The 12,673-nt window shown below is 39.7% G+C and overlaps 1 protein-coding gene across 3 annotated transcripts in view; it reads left to right on the top strand.

The window, feature by feature from the left end:
• Window positions 1-12,673, top strand: part of ttbk1a (tau tubulin kinase 1a) — a 49,772-nt gene that overhangs the window by 4,636 nt on the left and 32,463 nt on the right. For 2 of the 3 annotated variants that reach the window (XM_079681515.1, XM_079681514.1), the window contains exons 2-6: window positions 5,447-5,605; window positions 7,846-7,993; window positions 9,078-9,151; window positions 9,984-10,124; window positions 12,531-12,635. In XM_079681515.1, the coding sequence (XP_079537641.1) occupies window positions 5,498-5,605; window positions 7,846-7,993; window positions 9,078-9,151; window positions 9,984-10,124; window positions 12,531-12,635 (576 nt within the window). In that variant the 5' untranslated portion in view covers window positions 5,447-5,497. Of the gene's footprint in view, window positions 1-1,929; window positions 2,011-5,446; window positions 5,606-7,845; window positions 7,994-9,077; window positions 9,152-9,983; window positions 10,125-12,530; window positions 12,636-12,673 lie in introns of all 3 variants that reach the window. The other variant, XM_079681513.1, reaches the window with a different exon arrangement.

Genomic DNA, 12,673 nt, shown 5'->3' with positions numbered 1-12,673 from the left:
TTGTTATGAGTGTGGACGGAGCATATACAACGTTAGCTTAGCCTGGTCGATCCGATCTACATTCAGAAAACAAGCATTTTAAAAGGTTTTTCGCCTGCATACTTGTCAAAGCATTAATTCATGGTTTTTACTAACCGGTATCAGTATGTTGTTACTTCGGCAACATTTAGAAACGTGTATTACAATTTAATCACGGTAAAATATGTTCATGTTGTTGTAGTTGTTGCCCCCGAGCCAGCGCGTCTTTTTTGAATGATGCGAGTAAACACAGCTGACAGCCGTGGTGAAACTCGAGCGTTTAGAGCGTTGCGAATATTCGCATTGCGTCCGGTGTGAACGCAGCATAAGAAGTTGATTTAATGACAGTAAATAACCCTTTACATCTTCAGATACATTAATATTCACAGATAACATCAACAAATTGGAAAAAATATATGTTTAAATTTCCTGAAAATTAAGACCTTACTTATTTAATATAATTTAATGTTATTTGAAAAACAATGTATGTATTGTTTTAATAGATAGAACAGACTCTTGCTTTTGGGGTTGGAAAAGAAAAAGTTTCTCTCTAATATCTTACTTTTTTTCTAAAATAATAATTTAGAAGTATTTGAACAGTCACATCTACAATGTTTATACCATATTACCTTTTTACATTATTTTGGATTTTAATGTGTATCCTTGCTATTATTGTAGAGTGGTTTTATAATATGTTCAGACTGCTGGTGTTTCTGAGCTGCAGATAACAAATATGAAACTGTTCTATGGATATTAGTCTCTCTATTATTCCATCTGTCACATTCACCAAAACACTTCGGTATGAAGCCTTGTGTTATGAAAGCTTCTCTCGCACATTGTAAACTGTTTTTTAAGCGAATAGAAAGACATCATACTAAGCATCTTGTCCTGTTAGCTTATTATATAATGAAAAATCCTGAGAACAACATATCAGAGGCAGTTAAAAAGGGAATTAGGAAGAGGCTCTGAAAGATATTTTGGCTGTATAAGGCTAGCGTGTTTCCAGTAAGCTAGCAGTTAGCTCTCAAACTACTCCAGCTGCAGTTACTTCACTAGTCGTGCACCTCGTTAGGGGTTAGAAATCCAAAGATCCTAAAACGTCAATACAGTTTGTTGTGTTTTTGGATCCAGTATTGGTGATTGGAAGTGACTCATCCAATATTCCACTGATGATATCGATCCATATAAAATATATCTCTCTATTAGCGTTATGACGGCTGCAAAGAAACGTTCTATTAATAATTTATATATAACATGAATGTAAAAAATAAATAGGCCTCTTTCTGAAATATTCACAAATATTTAAAAGATAGTCTCCGTGCTGTGTAGTATTATGGACCTCCAACATTTGCACACAAAACGCTTTCAAAACCTTCAATTACAACTCCCTATACAGCCTCAAAAGTTATTGACAAGGTTGTGGAGACAACTAATACACTCTCAAAATAAAAAACAACCATAATCATAGGGATTCCCATTCGCACTGATGAATATAATCTGTACAACATCTGTGTATACGGCACAATTTGTGAACACATTTTAAACAGTGAAACAGTTTGAAACGGCCACCAGGCTAGCAAACGACCTTAAAAAAATATATATATTTACATTTATTTTACAAATGTGTATATTGCTATAGCCGTCACAAAGTGTAGAACCACTGTGCTAGAGGTCAGAGGTCACATCCCTCGGTCTCATCCTCTTATTCCAGCAGGCACACTGAAGGTGTTTTGGTGAATGTGGCTTCACGTGGATAAAGGGTGCGGTTCGTGGATATTTGCTGTTGTTCTTTAACCCGGTGTATGAAGGCGTGTCCCTCCAAGCTCCTCCCCCTCTCTGATGTCACTGGTGGAGCCTTCCTCCTCTGTCTCCTCTCCTGGTAAAAACTGTGCCCTCTGTTTTGGCTTGTAGGCTAACACAGGAACAGGAAGGGTTTTGTCCCGCTCAGGATTTGTTGTAAGCCGTCAGGTTTTCCGGGAGCTCAGAACTATGGTGAGCTCTGATTGAATCATCAGATCAAAAAAAAAAACTGGAATGATGCAAAACCGGCTTCTGGCAGATCACCCCTCCCCCTCCCCCCTCAGTAACAGACTAGTAGACTTGTAGGTGGTGGTGATGAAGAAGAAGAAGAAGCGCAGACTGAGGTTTGACGGTAGAGAAAGTGTCTGTAAGGATGTTTCTGATCTGCTGAGAGACGCTGCGGGACCTCAGAGTTTCTCTCGTTTGGACTTGTGTTACACGCCAGTTGTCAATATTATACTGAACAATACTTTACTGTAGGTTAGGAAACAATAGAACAACAGGAGATGATACAACACATCAGGATATCGTAATACAATACTGCACAATGATTTGATATTAAGTGCTGTAGGGAAAGCCAGTTTCTTGTTTTACAGGCAGTGGGAAAACATATTCATATTAAGTACGGTAATTTATCTATTTTTGTTCATTTAAGAGTCGAATGTTAGTCAATACAAAATATACTATAAAACACACTCAATGCTTCAAAACATGATATGATTCATGTTTTATACGAACCTGATTGCTTAACATTACTGTAATATATTTTAAATCTATAGTGCAATACTATATATATGATACTAATAGTGACTATATAGTATAATACATGCACATGGTACTACTTTGTACATATCCTACACACACACACCTCTCTATAAGATAGGATACTTTACATTTGATATCAACACTTCACTTTGTTATGCCATATGATATAATAAGTTAAACTGTATATCATACTTTGCTTTTGATTCTACAAAACAATCAGATGTGTTGCTACAGTATGCTTTGTACTACTACTATTCATTACTATTAGAATTATAACTATAACTATACTTCACTATATAACAATACATCATACTACTATATTGAATGCCATTTATCAGTTCTGATCCGCTGGTTGTTAGACTTCCTTACAAGTGACCGGCATAGAAACACACAAAAAACATGATAGAGCACAAGAAAGAAGGTTGAGAAAGATAAGAAAAGCAACAACAAAAACAACAACTTGGTGTTGCAGTGTTTTCAGAGGAGCTCTGAGGTCCCGCCCTCTGCAGTGATTGGCGGCTCAGCAGCGAGTTGAGGCCTGCAGCAGGTTTCACTCTCCAGAGTTACAGTGATCCCAGCTGCTGGCGGCTGCTCAGCTGATGATGAAGGTGCTTCTTCTGCTGCTGCTGCTGTGTTTACACATATCTGTGTGTAACGCAGCTGCAGAGAAGCCTCCTCCCCTCCTTCCCAGTCCGTCCAGTCCTCTGTCAGAGCTGGTCTGACTGGAAACACAGCGGACACTCTCCATTTTATCTGCAGGCCGCCTGAGATCTGCATGCACTGATGACGGCCCGTGGCATTGCATGCAGAACAGCATGGTTTGGGGACTGACATGCATCACTTTGAACTTCAAATTTCCCCACGAATCCACTGAAAACTGACGACCATTCATGGCAGACATGTTGTTTCAGAGCAGAGTTAAACTGTTATCAGGTTAGGTTGCAGATGAAGTGACAGACAGGTGTTCACAGGCGGTCAGAGTGATGCTACGTGAGGAACCTGCCTGCCACCACATCCTCCTCTACTAATCCATATTCAGTGTGAAGGAACAGACTTCAGTGCAATAATTAACCCACTTTAACCACAGCCAAGTCTTTGCAATGACCCCATCAAAGGCTCAAATCAGAAAACACGCTTTTATATATAACTAATAGCCCTTTTTGCAGAAGATATTCAAGTGTACAACCACCAATAAGAGCTCAGATCTTATCATTCTTCACACATATATAAAAAGACCTGTGGGACTTGAATTCCCCTTTAGTCGTCTTCTCAGGCAGAGATCACCCTCCAGAAGTTTGGTGTCCAACGAACTCCTTGAATCTAAAAAAAAAAGGATTTAATAACGTGACCGGAGCTCATCCAGGCTACCAGTCTAACCATTTCATTTATGGAGCTTGTTTGGAGCACTACTTCACTTGGGCGTGAAGACTATACCTGCTATGCAACACTCAGGGACAATTTTACCCCAATTACCAAGTTCAATTGCATAGCTTATCTTCTTTTGACAACATAAATCCTTATACATTAAAAGCATAACCACTTTTTAGTCACCCCATTTCAAAATGAAGTTGGCGCCCAAGTCATATAGAGGAAAGCCAAAACAATTCAGTTTTGTCGGAATGTTAATACATCTTTCTGTAAATCGTTTCCTAAGAAATTATTACTGAGATGATTCGTAAATAACAGACCTGTCAAACAAAGCTTTACTGAACTTTAATTACTGAAGTTTGTAGTGTTTCGCTGTGTTTGAGTAAGATGTTCAGATCGCTCTCATGTCTGTACATTACATATGAAGGTTAGCTTAGCTTAGCATAAGGATAGCAACATATTCTCAAAGGTAACAAAATCCACTTACTAGTTATTCAAAGCTCCCTATTTGACATGTTATAGCTTGTTCGTTTATCTGTAGTAACAATATTTGTGTAAAAGCAACATGTTTTTTTTAACTTAAACTAGTTGACTGCTAACAGACAATAATTACTCATTTTTATACAAGGAAGGTGGATATTGTGACTTTTGGACAGTGTTGGAGGACTTTCTGAGATCTTCTTATTATAAAGTAGAGTTGTGTAACAGCTTAACACAGCTCTATATTAAAAGATACTTAATTTAACCCAAACCATGATCTTCCTAAACCTAACAAAGTTCTTCCGCATTAGATGAGCTGCGATTGAGAACATGTTACACATTTAATCTACAGACATGAGAAATTATATCATTTTGGATATCATACTATCAGAGAGCAAGCGGAGATTAAAGTATCCTAACATGTTGACCTTAAACTTAAGGTAATAAAATAATATGAAGTCAATCCGAGTAGCTTTCCAGATCAGCCTCTTTCAGTTCAGCTGGATCATGTTGGACGAGCACGATGAATAGAATAGAGTAGAATATATCTTTATTGTCATCGTACAAAGTACAACGACATGTCTTTGGCAAGTCTCACTGCTGTAAAAGACATTTTTTGGATGAGCTCATGATGCTGATGGTTGTTAGTTCAGTCGGTCGATTAGGAACCAGAGCGTTGTGATCTCTGATGATTCGGAGCAGCCGATTGGCCGTCGGGCCGTCCAGCAGTCAGCGAGTGTCCGTCTGCTTCCTCTGCACACATGATATTTGCTCCAGTTACTGCAAATACCATCACACCCCCAACCCTAACCCCCCCCCCCCACCGGCCTGTAGCCTGATCCAGCTGAAGAATGGCTTCTAATGGCAGCCAGCCATTTCTAATGCCTGTTTTTAACTCGGACTGCACTGGGGTTTAGAGACTGGGAGCCTCCCAGCACGTAGACGGTGTGTTTGAGGTACTGACTGTTTCTGCCTCCCTTCCCCTCTTTGTCTCCCCCCCTCCTCCCCCCAACAGATAAATGGCTCTTTTAAGCTGGGAGCTGCTCGAGTTCTGTCTGGCTGGCAGATGCAGTGCCTAGTCCCCGGCTTCCAGGACAACGCCAACATGAACGGGACGTCCGAGCAGGCCGACATCCTGCCGCCCAACTGCATGGTCAAAGACCGATGGAAAGTGGTGAGTCAGGAACTCCCTCCCCACTCCACTCTCAGCTCACGTTACTGATTCAAAAGCTTCTCAAATGATGCTCATTTTCAGGGTCATAATTGTATTTAGTGTCTCTACTGTGACTAAAGGCCAACCTATAAGACTTAAAGGCAATCAATGTTGTTATGGAAGAAATGACCATGTTGATTCTTAACTAAAAAGTCCTAACTCACAGCGTCCAGGAATGCACCAGTATGAATTTTTGTTAAGGAGTTTCCAAACTGGTCTCTACTCAGAAATGAATGCAGTGTGAGAACTTAAAGGGACCATATTATGCTAATTTTCAGGTTCATATTTGTATGTAGTGTCTCTACTGTGACATGTCTCCATGCTTTAATGTTCAAAAAGCTCTTTATTGTTCTCATACTGCCTGTGCTGCAGCACCTCTTTTCACCCTCTGTCTGAAACCAGAGCCCAGTCTGCTCTGATTGGTTAGCTGGCCGGCTCTGTTGTGATTGGTCAACCGCTTAGAGATGTCCCGCCCCTTAGCCTATCACGTACAATGTGTTGGAGCGCTAGCCAATAGAAACACGAGAGTGAGAGAAACTCCCTCTGGAGCGAACTTTGGGATTTTAGCCTTTGCAGACCATTTACATGCACAATAAAACGATATAACATAACACACTAAAGGAACAGGAAAAACCAGGGCCTCTATAGGGACAAATTAATCAAGAACAAATCCAACATAAAGCAGCTGAAATAAATACATCTGAAATGATAAAACACCAGATGGCTTTTCTTTAAGCAATATCTACTCATCCATTACCACTTGAACATAAAACACATTTGACTCAAATCCATTATTATTAAACAAGAACTGAGATGGATAACCTGTGATTTTAAAGACTGACTAAAGACAAAGTGTTTCATTTAATCATTAAAAAGCTAATCCATATAAATCTAATGTCTCTATATAATTCATATGAACAGCCACCGCTGTCGTCCTTTTGAATCTGAAATAAAAAGTTATATAATGCAGCTCCTGTCTCGGCCAATCACATCGCAGCGTGGAGCCTGCAGGGTGTTTGCACTTCACTGATCCATTTACTGTCTGAACCACTGAACCGACACAGAGCTTCAACATGCTAACATATATTTATACATATATGGGTGAATTGTGTGTGTGTGTAACCGACAAGTAGAAGAGGGAATAAGGTGAGAAAATGAGGTAAAAGAGGAAGAAAGACTAAAAAATGGAAGGAAAGGAAAAAGGTGAAGTGAAACCTTTCTTTAAACCTCATCTACCTATCTGAAAATTCAAGCTCACACTCGAATTTTCACTTGAAAAGGGGATTAAGGTGGTAAAAATAACCACGAATCAAGGAGGTGAGAAGCATTTAAAGATGCAAAGGAAGTTTGGGAGAATACAAAAGATTTAATTGAAATTCAAAGGTTTTGTGGTCATATGGAAAATAGCTATTTTGTAGTTTTGGTATTATAGGTTTCTGCTACAGTGCAACTCACACAATACTTTGGACTGTACAATAAATAAGAATGCAACAAGGAAATGACATATGATTCAAGAGAATGTTGCAAGGAATGGATAAAAGACAGTCAAAGTCATGGGGGGAAGAAAGATGGGAGACAGAGAAAGAAGTGGGGAGAAACATATCATAAGTCATCATCCGTAGGACTTCTCACCGTCCCAAGCCTCAAAACCATGGGTGCTCGAGCTTTCAGCTGCTCGGCTCCCAGACTCTGGAACTCCCTGCCACTACACATCCGACAGTCTGATTCCATAGCAACATTCAAAACCCAACTCAAAACCCACCGGTTCAAACTGGTATTTTCTTTATAATCTGTACCCTGTGTCTTTTTGTGTCTTTTTGTAGTCCATTTCCTGTTGTTTGTCTTGTCTTACCCCGGCTGATACTTCACTAAATCCACTGTTTTAATTTGTAAGGTAAAATTGTAAAAAATGTGTAAATGTTAATTGTGTAAATTTGTAACCCTGTAAGGTGTCCTTGGGTGTTATGAAAGGCGCCCCCCAAAAGAAATGTATTATTATATTATTATTATTATTATTATTATTATTATAAAAAAGGGAAGTAAAGCTATTTAACAAACAGCTGTTTTCACTGAAAAGGCTTCAATGTTTCTTGTAGTTTCCAGCTGAACCCAGACGCTTAAATCTGTTATTTTTTACAATGGTTTCTAGTTTGATGGAAGTCTTGCTACCCCAGTTTTAAAGTTGTACCTGCTGTCCCCAGCTGAAGAAGATCGGTGGAGGTGGGTTCGGGGAGATCTACGAGGCCTTGGACCTGCTGACGCGGGAGAACGTGGCGCTGAAGGTGGAGTCGGCCCAGCAGCCCAAACAGGTGCTGAAGATGGAGGTGGCGGTGCTGAAGAAGCTGCAGGGTGAGAGTCCAAAAACACACTTTTTAAAACATGGCTCAGGCCCGCTGTAACATTTCAATCTAAGCGATACATTTTGTTCTCGCAGTCGTGGAAGATTTACTCAGAGCTTTTACTCTCAGCTCACGTTGCTGATTCAAAAGCTTCTCATATGATGCTCATTTTCAGGGTCATAAATGTATTTAGTGTCTCTACTGTGACTAAAAGCCAACCTATAAGACTTAAAGGTTACCAATTGTGCAAAATCCACTTGTTCATGTCTCTTCTACATCACCATGTGTCCCCTCTGTGGAAAGAGACTCTGAAAGTCTCAGGAACAAAGATTCTCTCTCTTTCTGTCCTGATCCATTTCTATAAAAACCTGTCTGAAAAGCTGATCAGATTTTGACCACTTTATGAAGTCATAACGATGTTTTGGCTTGTGTAACCATTAGCCAATCACCAACCAAGGTAACCCCCCCCCCCCACACACCTTATCACCTGAATCTCCTCCTAGAGCACCATTGTGTTCTTTGGGGAGGGGCTCCTTATTTTCATCTAAAGTCACAGACAGAGAATCAGCAACAGGGCTGAAACAGAGGGGATTATGGGTAATGCTGCAATGATCTGTTTGGTGTTTCAGCCAATCAGAGACAGGCTCTGAATATATCTGAGACCTATAATAAATTGATGAAAAACAGTATAATAGGGGACCTTTAAAGCAAATTTGTAATACTTTAATGTAATAACCAGTAAAAAGGCTTTTATCATCAACATAATGTGCAGTGTGTTACAATGTGTTGCATTGAAATAATTTACAGCGTGTCAGATGTTTTGCATTTCAATATTTTTCAGAATATCCAGTGTGATGCAATATAATGCTTTTTTTTACATTGTGTGAAATGTTGTGTATTTCGTTTTAATGTGTTGCAGTGTATCCGGCGTTGTGATGAGTCATTGTATGTTTTTGACAGTTTACCAGATGTTGTTTTGCATACAATATTTTTTACACTTCACCAAATGTTGCACTATAATACTTAACAGTGTGCCAGGTGTTGCTTTGCATTTCAATGTTTTACGGGGACTCTTTTTCATTTTTCCTTTCCAGGTAAAAACCACGTCTGTAAGTTTATAGGCTGCGGGAGAAACGACAAATTCAACTACGTGGTGATGCAGCTTCAGGTGAGTCAGAGTGCTCGAACGCTGAGGGGCTTTTATTGTGAAGGAAAGATCCAGACTCAACAGAAACAGATTATATTGTTAACCTTCAACAACCTTTCCTCTGGTGCGGATTTCATTGTAAACGTACTTTAAAAGAATCATGGGAACATACGGACCTCTGCATCACCCTCAGTTTTTAAGAAAAGCCTCAAACCCACCTTTCTTTCCGCACTGCGTTTTACTGTCTGGCCTTTACTTTATTCTAACCTTCTATGCTCTTAACTTTTTTTATATTACCATATTTAACTCAATATGTTCCTTAGATAACTTTTTATTTTATTGTATTTGTATAAAATGTGAATAGACAGATAGATGGATAGATAGAGAGAGAGATAGATAGATAGATAGATAGATAGATAGATAGATTGAGAGAGAGATAGATAGATGGATGGACAGATGGATAGAGAGATAGAGAGAGAGAAAGAGAGAGAGAGAGAGGTACTTTATTGATCCCAATTTGGGAGGAAATGTGCTTAAGAGAAATTAGACACAAGAAATAAACAGTCCAAAAAATTTCAGAAATATAAATAAAACAGCATTAAAAATTTAAAAAAGTTAAAGAATATAAAACATATATATATATATATATGTGGAAAATATACGTAGCTATGCCTAAATGACAACAAAAGCCTTGAATCTTGAATCTATATTAACTGTGTTTCAACTTCGGAGATTTCTTCGAAAACACTTGAGGTGCATTTACAGTGATGCCGGCTTGTTTACTTCCCCTGTAGTTCCTCTTTCTGTTGTTTTCCCAGACTGTTGCTAAGTGATAATCCTGGTGTTGTTGCAGGGGCGTAACCTTGCCGACCTGCGGAGGAGTCAGCCCAGAGGCACCTTCACCATGAGCACCACCCTGCGGCTCGGGAAGCAGATCCTGGAGTCCATCGAGGCCATCCACTCTGTGGGCTTCCTGCACCGAGACATCAAACCGGTACGAGGAGAACACTTTGTTGTTGATAATAATAATCAGAGATGGCAAAAGTACACACATCCTTTCCTCAAGTAGAAGTACAGATACTCGTGTTTAAAAATACTCTGGTAAAAGTAGAAGTACTGACTAAACTTCTTTACTCAAGTGAAAGTAAAGAAGTATGAGCTTTGAAATGTACTTCAGTAAAAAGTACCCATAACTCCCAGCTGGTTTAAAGAGTACCTGACCTCCCTTTATATTAATAGAACAATAATGTTATTGTTAGCTAATGAATGTTTCCATGCTGAACAACGGCAACATGACAACGTTTTCATTGGTCCCTCTTCTTTAGAGAAGACCAGGAAATGATGGATACACGGATCGTGTTCAAATCAATAGGCACGCAATGACTCTAAATAATAATGATCACGCCACCAAACACACATTCAAACTAAAGGAACCAGCCTGTTTGGAAAATGAGAGAAGTAGAAAGTACAGGTATTTGGGTTCAAAATGTAAGAAGTAGAAAGTACAGGCATTTGGGTTCAACATGTAAGAAGTAGAAAGTTCAGGTATTTGTGTTCAACATGTAAGAAGTAGAAAGTACAGGTATTTGTGTTCAACATGTAAGAAGTAGAAAGTACAGGTATTTGGGTTCAAAATGTAAGAAGTCAAAGTAAAAAGTCGTCAGAAAAATAAGTAGTGGAGTAAAGTACTGATACCAGAACAATGTACTCAAGTAAGGTAACAAAGTATTTGTACTCCACTATTTCCCACCTCTGATAATAACAAAGCTTTATTTATACAGCACTTTTCATACAACACATGCAGCTCAAAGTGCTTTACAAAGTGACACATCTCAAATTAAAGATAAAGCATATTGATCAGTGGATTGGCTGCTTCACAAAATAAATATAAAACATATTGATCAACTAGATAAAGATTTAATTGTGTGTCGGAAACAGATTTGAAGAAGGGATATTTTTGGTATAAATCATTGGTATTTTGAAGCTTTCTGACAAGTTATTATTCCTTTTGTCAAATTAATCATCACAGAATAAAAAAATAAAAATAAACACTCGGCGAAAAACATCAATAAATGAATCTATGATGATATCTTTATTTATGTAATCTACTGCTGTGTTTGAAGGTTATTATTGATCACATCATGTCCTTATTGGTAATAATAATACTTTCGCCTTAGATAGAAAGAAAGAAATAAAAACTAGATGGGCAACTAGAGAGACTTTTTATGTATTCATAATTTGATAAATCTTACAAAGTATTTAGTTGAATTTGTTTGTGCGGTGGATGGAAGATGAAGCCTGAGTCCATATTAAAGCTCAGAAGCTTAAAGTAGAATCCTCCGATAGCAGTGAAGACAGGATGTTCGTGCTGAATACATTTACATATTAATGAACCGAGCTGGAACAAAAGCTGCAGGACAAACTGAGAGGAGTGTGAGGAAGAGGAAGAGGAAGAGGAAGAGGAAGGTCGGGGTGAGGAAGGAAAGGCAGCTCAGCTTCATCGTTATTATCATCGTGCTAATTAATGTGACTCAGTCTGGATCAGGACTCGGTCGGTCTGGATCAGGACTTGGTCAGTCTGGATCAGGACTCGGTCAGTCTGGATCAGGACTCGTCGGTCTGGATCAGGACTCGGTCGGTCTGGATCAGGACTCTCTCAGTCTGGACCAGGACTCTCTCAGTCTGGATCAGGACTCAGTCAGTCTGGATCAGGACTCGGTCAGTCTGGATCAGGACTCGGTCGTTCTGGATCAGGACTCTCTCAGTCTGGATCAGGACTCACTCAGTCTGGATCAGGACTCACTCAGTCTGGATCAGGACTCGGTCAGTCTGGATCAGGACTCGGTCGGTCTGGATCAGGACTCACTCAGTCTGGATCAGGACTCGGTCGTTCTGGATCAGGACTCGTCAGTCTGGATCAGGACTCGGTCGGTCTGGATCAGGACTCACTCAGTCTGGATCAGGACTCGGTCAGTCTGGATCAGGACTCGGTCGGTCTGGATCAGGACTCAGTGAGTCTGGATCAGGACTCGGTCGGTCTGGATCAGGACTCACTCAGTCTGGATCAGGACTCGTCAGTCTGGATCAGGACTCGGTCGGTCTGGTTTCCTATTATTAAACTTTATTGACACACCTCGTCACATTTGACACATGGGGATTCACTTCACAGTCTCTCAGTATTCTTCGTCTCATTGTTAATGTGTCAGAGAGTTTAATTTCACCACTTTATTCAAGTTTATTGTTACAGGTCTCTAATCTGACTTGCAGTCTCTGTACACATTTTTTGTTTAAAGTGGTTGGGAAAGTCCTTTCAATCAAAGTCTGAACAGGTGAGAATCAAAAACAAACGTGAAAAATAAGAACTTATTGAGCTGATGAGTTTCTGTTTTTCTTCCTGCAGTCGAACTTTGCGATGGGCCGGCTCCCCTCCACGTACAGGAAGTGCTACATGCTGGACTTCGGTCTGGCGCGGCAATACACAAACACCACCGGAGAGGTCCGGCCGGTAAGAAACTTTATTGACAACTTCTGCGTCAACAGTAG

Source organism: Notothenia rossii (genome assembly GCF_949606895.1).
Source record: "Notothenia rossii genome assembly, chromosome: 1".
Classification (NCBI taxonomy): Eukaryota; Metazoa; Chordata; class Actinopteri; order Perciformes; family Nototheniidae; genus Notothenia; species Notothenia rossii.
The sequence above is the reverse complement of the archived record's forward strand: the minus strand, read 5'-3'. Positions and strand labels throughout refer to the sequence as shown.